General features: G+C 41.9%; 1 protein-coding gene across 1 annotated transcript in view; it reads left to right on the top strand.

Moving 5' to 3' along the window:
- The window catches only part of grin2aa (glutamate receptor, ionotropic, N-methyl D-aspartate 2A, a), a 104885-nt gene that overhangs the window by 48866 nt on the left and 48519 nt on the right, over nucleotides 1-7500 (top strand). The window contains 1 exon segment of the mRNA XM_046866752.1: nucleotides 2397-2995. Within this exon segment, the coding sequence (XP_046722708.1) occupies nucleotides 2397-2995 (599 nt within the window).

Genomic DNA, 7500 nt, shown 5'->3' with positions numbered 1-7500 from the left:
AGAGAGAGAGAGAGAGGAGGAACAACAGATAGCAAGTAAGGTAAGGAGGGCGAGACAGGAAGAGGCTGGAGAAAGAGATGAAAGAAATAGAGATGAAGGAAACAGGGTTGGGTTAAAGAGTGAGTAAAGGAAAGAAGATTGGAGGAGAGGTGGAAAAGCATGAGAACAAAGAGAAAGATGGAGAGATGTAAAATATCAAGGAGAGATAGAGGGCAAAAAAGGTAAAACAATAAGGGAGAGAGTAAGAAAAGGATGGTTAGGGAGAAGAGAAGAGGCGGAGCAAATTTCAGGGTGAGAAAGAGAGATGGAAGGATGGAAACTGAAGAAAGGGATGTAAGAGAGGGAAAATTTTAATTAAAAAAATCATAGAAGGAGGGATAGACAGAAGGAGAAATAGATAAAGAAAGGGAGAAGAAGTGATGCAGTGCCTGATAGGCCACACCCACAAGTTACAACAACATCGACATTGCTGTGCAGGCCACGCCTACAATTTACAGCAAATGAACAATGTTGGAGAGGCCACACTGACAAGTGATAAAAAAAAGTGCTGGACAGGCCACACCCACAAGTGACAACAAAAACAGTATTGGACAAGCCACCCCTAAAAGACATCAACAGTGCTGGACAGGCCACACCCACAAGTGACAACAAAACCAACAGTGCTAAGCAGGCCATGCCCACAAGTGACAAAAACAGTGCTGGACAAGCCACGCCCACAAGTGACAACAAAGTAAGCAATGCTGTACAGGCCACGCCTATATGTAACAGCAAAGTAAGCAATGCTGGACAAGCCACGCCCACAAGTGACATTAAAATAAACAGTGCTGCACAGGCCACACCCACACATTAGTTTCACACAGGAATTTTACTTCTAAAAACTAAAGCAAAGGGTCTTAGTCTTGCTTACAGTCGACATTTCAGCTCTCTGCTGAAAGAGAGAGAGAGAGAGAGAGAGAGAGAGAGAGAGAGAGAGAGAGAGAGAGAGAGAGAGAGAGAGCGAGAGTCAGGTTACTTCATTATGTCCTGTTTCTGTCTCCGTCAGCTCATTAAATATTGACAGAAATCTGTCCTACGGGGATCATAAATGTCTCGCACATCCGTGTTGTGACTCGCTGACTGACAGAGCTATTTGTCGCGGGTTTATCCGCCATGATCTCTGTGCTTGCTAAAGTTTCATGCCAGATCAGATACTAATGTCTGGAGTGGACACACACATACATACATACATACATACACACACACACACACACACACACACACACACACACACACGGTAGGTCAGGTCTGGAGAACGTCGCTGCAGTAATGATTAAGTACACACTTTAAGTGTTCTATGCTAAGGTTAATTGATCGACATGTAGCTTTAGGGCACTAGCAGCTTTAACACGTATTTGATGAATAGAACTAGCGAAGCCTGCAGTAAAATAAACATCGTTTGGGGAGCGTAATTATTTTACCCTAATCCTACACCTGCTGCCAAAAACGTTAGCAAAAGTGCACATGTTTCTGTCTCTGCTACACCACAGGGCTTTCTTTCTCATGCCATGTAGAAGAACCTCACTTGGAGCACATTGACATAGAGTTCCACATGCTAGAGAAATTGCTACGATGATGCAAGAAGGTTGTAATGAAAATAGAATAAAAAAAATAGATTGGGAATACAAAGCATTAGAGGTATGAAGAATCATGACACGGATGTGGATGTGTCTTTTTAGGAAAACTTGAGAAGACTTCTTGAATTATTATTATAAACTATGAATTTTTTTAACTTCTGTTTGTTGTATTTTCATGACCATATTGTGGTCTTCAAACATCTGCCCAGAGGTAAATTCTGTTAATATCACCCACGTTTTCAAATCAATTTAATTGAAAAGATAATTTAACACTTTCCCCTACTTTTTTTTAAATTTTTTTACGTACTTTACCTACTTTTCCATCAATGTCCCCAATCTCCTTATGGTCCCTTACCACTCACTAAGCAAATCTTAAAGAAGATCTCTCCATTGTGGCTGAGAAAAATCTTCTAAGCTTAAGAAAGATTGGAGTTCAAAGAGTTTCGAAGATTCTTCTGACAATCCTCATCCAGACAGGATTATTATTAGACCAGGAACCCATCAACCTTGGGGATCTAAAGATTTGACAAATCTCAAATGAGTGACAGAATTAGACAAAAGGAAGCTTTCGGTACAGAGCCACTTTCCAATTCTGCTCCCTGAACTTTAATTAAGAACGTCATTAACTTTGATCAAATATCTCTGCGGTCTATTTTGGGACGTTCTCAGGAATTTTTATATTTTATATTCAAGGCTGTTTTATTCTGTTTGGCGCTTCTGATGATCCATCTGCATGATGATTCATGTATCACAGGCTCAACAAGGTCTTTTTTTTTTTTTTAGGACGTGAAGTCGACGTTCTTCCAGTTTGGGGCGTCCATTCAGCAAGAGGCACTGCTGATGCTGAACATCATGGAGGAATACGACTGGCACGTGTTCTCCATTGTGACGAGCAAGTTCCCGGGATATCAGGACTTCATCATGATCCTCAAGACCACTGTGGACAACAGCTTCGTAGGATGGGACCTGCAGCACACCATCACACTAGACGTGGTGGACGGCGTGGATGGAGGACGGAGTCAGCTCCAGCTCAAGAGGGTCCAGTCGCCCGTCATCCTGCTCTACTGCTCCAAAGACGAAGCCGCATACATCCTGGAGGAGGCACGCTCGCTTGGGCTCATAGGTTTCGGATACATCTGGATTGTTCCCAGTTTGACCACAGGCAACCCGGACATAACGCCCGAAGAGTTCCCGTCCGGTATGATCTCCGTCTCGTACGATGACTGGGACTATCCTCTGGAAGCGCGGGTCCGAGATGGGCTCGGGATCATCACCACGGCGGCTGCGGCCATGTTGAAGGAGTTTGGAGACATTCCTGAAGCCAAGACCAGCTGCTATGGGCAGATGGAGAAGGCCAAGCTGCCGCCAAGTGCACTTCACAAGTAAGTGAGCAGGGGTCTGTGCTGAGATTGAGGTTGCTTTCCTCGCATTCATGTGTTCATCTCATAAGATTGGTGAAATGTTTTATTTGCACTATATAAACAGAAACAAAGCAGTTTATCACTTTAAACTATACAGTCAAACATTTCAGGCAATTCTGTAGATATATGATTTAAAAGTTCGTTTTTTCCTAATAATGACAGATATTTTACGATAACGTCGTAAACGTTTTGCATAGCCGACGTCTGCTGTTTTTTGGAAAGCTAGCAAATAATCAGTGATAACTTCATTGTGTAGTTTGTATTTTGTTACCAATTTGCAAAGTTATTGATGTAGTGCCTTGAAGTAGGCGGTTTTCTGAGCGAATTTGTTGTGTATTTACTCAATGTGTACATTTACTGCTCTGAATTTCAGCTAGCATGCTAACACCATCCGCCTTGTGTTTTGAAATGAATTTAGGCGACATTACATCTCCAGGTCCTAAAAATTTGGAAAGCTGTGTCAAATGTAAACAAAAACAGAATGCAATGATTTGCAAATGTTAAGAACAACAAACAAAATGTTTTTTCAACTGTTTCATCTGAATTACTTACTTTTTCACTTTTTCTGTTGCTCAGCCCTAACTTTTTTTTTTTAGATGTGTTGCAGCCACCAAATTCAAAATGACATTTTTTTCTTCAGATAAGTTTAAACATCTGATGTGTTTTCTCATTTAAAATCTTCTATTGTAAAAAAAAAAAATGGGTTTATGAGATTTGCAAATAATTGCATTCAGATTTTATTTACATTTGACAGTGTCGTTTGTTTGGGGGGGTTGTAATACATGCATGCTGTAGCGAGACTCCATTCAATCATGAACACTACAGCTTTCAAACATGGCTGCCACAAAATACAACAACTCCTACACAGTCACCAAGGTACCGATTAGACACACTGCTACCAATTAGACACCCCTTCCTTAATTTTGCTCTATTGCTATTATGGTAATGCCCTGACCCACACCTGCATCTGTACAATATATTTTCTGTGACACTGTGCTAAAATATTGAGCCTCAACAGGCAGTGATGTCAACAGATTGGACAGTAATGAAGCAAATGTAATTCGTTACTGTAGTTAAGTAGCTTTTTCACGTATCTGAACTTTACTGAAGTATTTCCATTTGGGGGACTTTAACTTTAGCGTCGTTACATTTCAAAGTCAAATATTTTACTTTTTACTCAACTACATTTTGCGAAAACCAGTTATTTATGAGGATAAAAACGTAACTGGTCAAACATGCAGCAAGAACCAATCAGGATCGAGTGCTCGCTCTGTTTTAAACTCGTTTTGATCGGCGCTCGGTGTATCTACTGATCACCAACATACAGTTCAGCATCAGTTCAACATCAAGCAGAACATTTAGAGAGGAATAAATGATGAAGAAACTCCAGACTCGAACTCACCACCACACACGTGACCTCATTTAGACTATTTTTTTGAAGTAGTAGAAAAGAAGGTTTTGGGTTCATGATCATTATAATAGAAATCAATCAGTGTTTGAGTCATTAATATCATTCTATTAATAGATCAGTGTGCTGAGAGTCACATTCGAGTCTTTACACATAAACTGAGGTGATTAAGTAAAGAATCTTGTGATAAAAATGATCATAGGAACATTATAGTTATAATAAATCAGTACTTTTGTACTTTTACTTAAGTAAACGTTTAAAGGGACACTTCACTCTAATCATATTTTACCGAGTGGATCTCTACTTTAACTCAACTACATGCTTGTGTACTTCGTGAGCTCTGAATTCTCGATAAGCACCTATTGACGCTCAGATAACGAGTGGATTATCAGACTGGGTCATAAATGCAAGTATGTATTGAATTCTCGTTTGCTACATCCAGCTGTTTAGTAATGCCTGTGCAAACCACACATCTGTCCCAGGTGGGAGCTTAACGACCAGGTCGGATCGTTACTCATCCAGATATCAATATCCAGACCCTCATGACATGTTAATGGTGTAAATGAGCTACGGCGTCTCAGACGTGTCCCTTCCAGCAACTGTGCGTGTGTGTGTGTGTGAGACGTATCCGTGCAGCGTATTTGCCACTGGACATGATGAGTAACACATGATGAGGCGTTTGAGTGGAAAAGTGATGTCCGGGCTGTGCAGGGGAAAGAGTCGAGACTACAAAACCCTCCCAGGAGAGAAGAAAAAAAAAGATACAGAGGAAAAGAGAGAGAGAAAGGGTGATGTTGGAATTGTTGAATAATGAATAAACGATCGTATGCAGTCAGTACGACTCTTTGCGTCATGTTACATGACACACACATTGGCAGCCAGATCTTAGAGAGAAAGATAGAAAGAGAGAAAGAGTATGAATGAGCAGCAGGAGGTCTTGGCGAATACACGAAAGCACTCTCCAAATGTAAAGAGCTCTCAAGGAGTCTTGCTGTGATGTTCTGCTCATCCCCTCTACTCGGTTCTGCTCTCAGGTGGAACTGTTTTACCCGCGCCACGCCAGCCTTCGCACCATATGTCCTGTCCGATACGGGTGCCAGGACGCCAGTGGTAAATGAGACAAGAAAGGGGGGATGGGAGGACGTAGCGAAATGCCCCATTTACAGTGGAGCGAAGCTGCGCGACGCGCCCGTTAGCGCAGGTGCTAAATCTCTAAATCGTCCAAACGAGATTGGGACAGATGGCTTGAGAAAGGTTTAAGTCCAGCCAAAGCTGACTAGGGATTCGTACTTTCTGAAGGCAGCTGATCGCGTCTGAAAATGAAAACGTCTTCTATTAGAAAATCAGATCATCCAGGAGTTTCTGAAACATATCTAGTTTTCATAAGCGAAATTTTTTTTATATCCGGGGGCTTCTGCGAATGATCCCTCGGTTTTTAGGTTTACCTCCAAAAAATAATTTTTTAAAATAATAATCTATGAACGTTCAGGGATGAGTTTCTGGTTCCTCAAAAGATATATAATTCCTGATGGTAAGCTTCTCATCTTTTCCCTTGTCACTGTAAAGCCTCAGTGTGGCAGAATGGAACATGTAGGCTAAATATAGAGGTGTATTTCTGTTGCTGCTTCTCATCACTCATTTTTTCACTGGTTGTGATACCAGCTAGCAAAAAACGACAAGCGTGTTAGTTTTTAGAGAAACGAGTGTGAGCTAGATACCCAATCCATGCCTTTTTTGGTTGATCGTGATGTCCTGGTGACCTAATAAACGTCAATTCGATGACCTGTACAGGATTGCAGGATAGTTAGAAGTGACCTGTACATGCTCTTGTTCTTGCTAGTTATCCAACTAGACATTTTGCTAACTCATTGTGTAACTAGCAAAAGCAAAAAACACAGTGGAGTTAGCCGCTCAGGTCACCGCAATATTCCCAGTATTAGCATTGCTAGCGTTACTAGCAAACGGAAGCAAATTGGATAATGACACGCGGCCCCGGTATAAAGGATGAGTTACAGAGTTCCTCATTGCTCTTCTTGTGTTTTTTTTTACCGAAAATAAATGGCCTGTCTGTTGTGCTATCGCAGCTTGTCAGATATAAATTGATTTCAAACAAAGTGCTATCACAGAGAGAGGGCTTCCAAAAAAATTAATATATAAAAGCGACCGGCCTCTTGGGTTGGATTTAGCACGACTCCACTGAGAGTGTCCACGGAGATGAGGGAATTGCATTAAGGAGCGATTGTTTCGTGTTTTATGGATGGTACGTCCTCCGCAGTTTCCCAGCTCGCGGTGACAGTAATGCAGATTCACTGTGAAACCAAGCAAATGTTTCCGTCTCGGAGATTCTTAAGGTTTTAATTTTTCGGTATGTGTTAAAACAGATAAATAAAAACGCACTAGAGAATGAAAATCGCATGCTGCGTTTCATCTTCTTGTTAGAAGTCGAAGTGAAATGCACGCTCCCTCTCGGTTGTTTTTTTTTTATGACAGATTTATGGCTTTCATCTCCGCTTGGTGTGAAAATCCGAAAATTCAGTCTTCATATATCGGAGCTGGAAATGACCCGTTAACGTCTGGGAGGCCGTAGGTCTCGTCTCGCACGGCCTTGGCTCGCGTGGAACGGCTGCCGCTCCTGTTTTCCCATCTCATAGATCTCTGTTATACGCTTATATGGGTCAGCGTTATAAACGTATCGAAAACGTGCCAATGTCACTAGGGAGTCTGCGGCATCTGTGAGCGTTTCGCTCTGACCTTTCCTCAGAAACAGTGGCCGAGATCACTCGAGCGTACGAGCTGTCACGCCGACTGAGCTTTACACGCAGGGTAATTTCATTGTGTGTAGGTCAGGAATGACATCATCACCAAAGATATGCAAGACCTGGACCTTGGTTTCGGCCTCGGCAATGTGCACACATGGGTACACGCCCCGGTAATAAAGGATTGCAACATGTACTCTGACATTCTGAAGCAAAACATGATGCTTTCCCTTCAGAAACTGGGCCTAATGGCAGTTTTCCAACAAAATTGTGAACCCAAACACAGCACCAGGATGACAACT

The sequence above is a fragment of the Silurus meridionalis genome, chromosome 14 (assembly GCF_014805685.1).
Source record: "Silurus meridionalis isolate SWU-2019-XX chromosome 14, ASM1480568v1, whole genome shotgun sequence".
Taxonomy (NCBI): domain Eukaryota; kingdom Metazoa; phylum Chordata; class Actinopteri; order Siluriformes; family Siluridae; genus Silurus; species Silurus meridionalis.
This window is presented reverse-complemented; position numbering and strand designations above follow the sequence as displayed.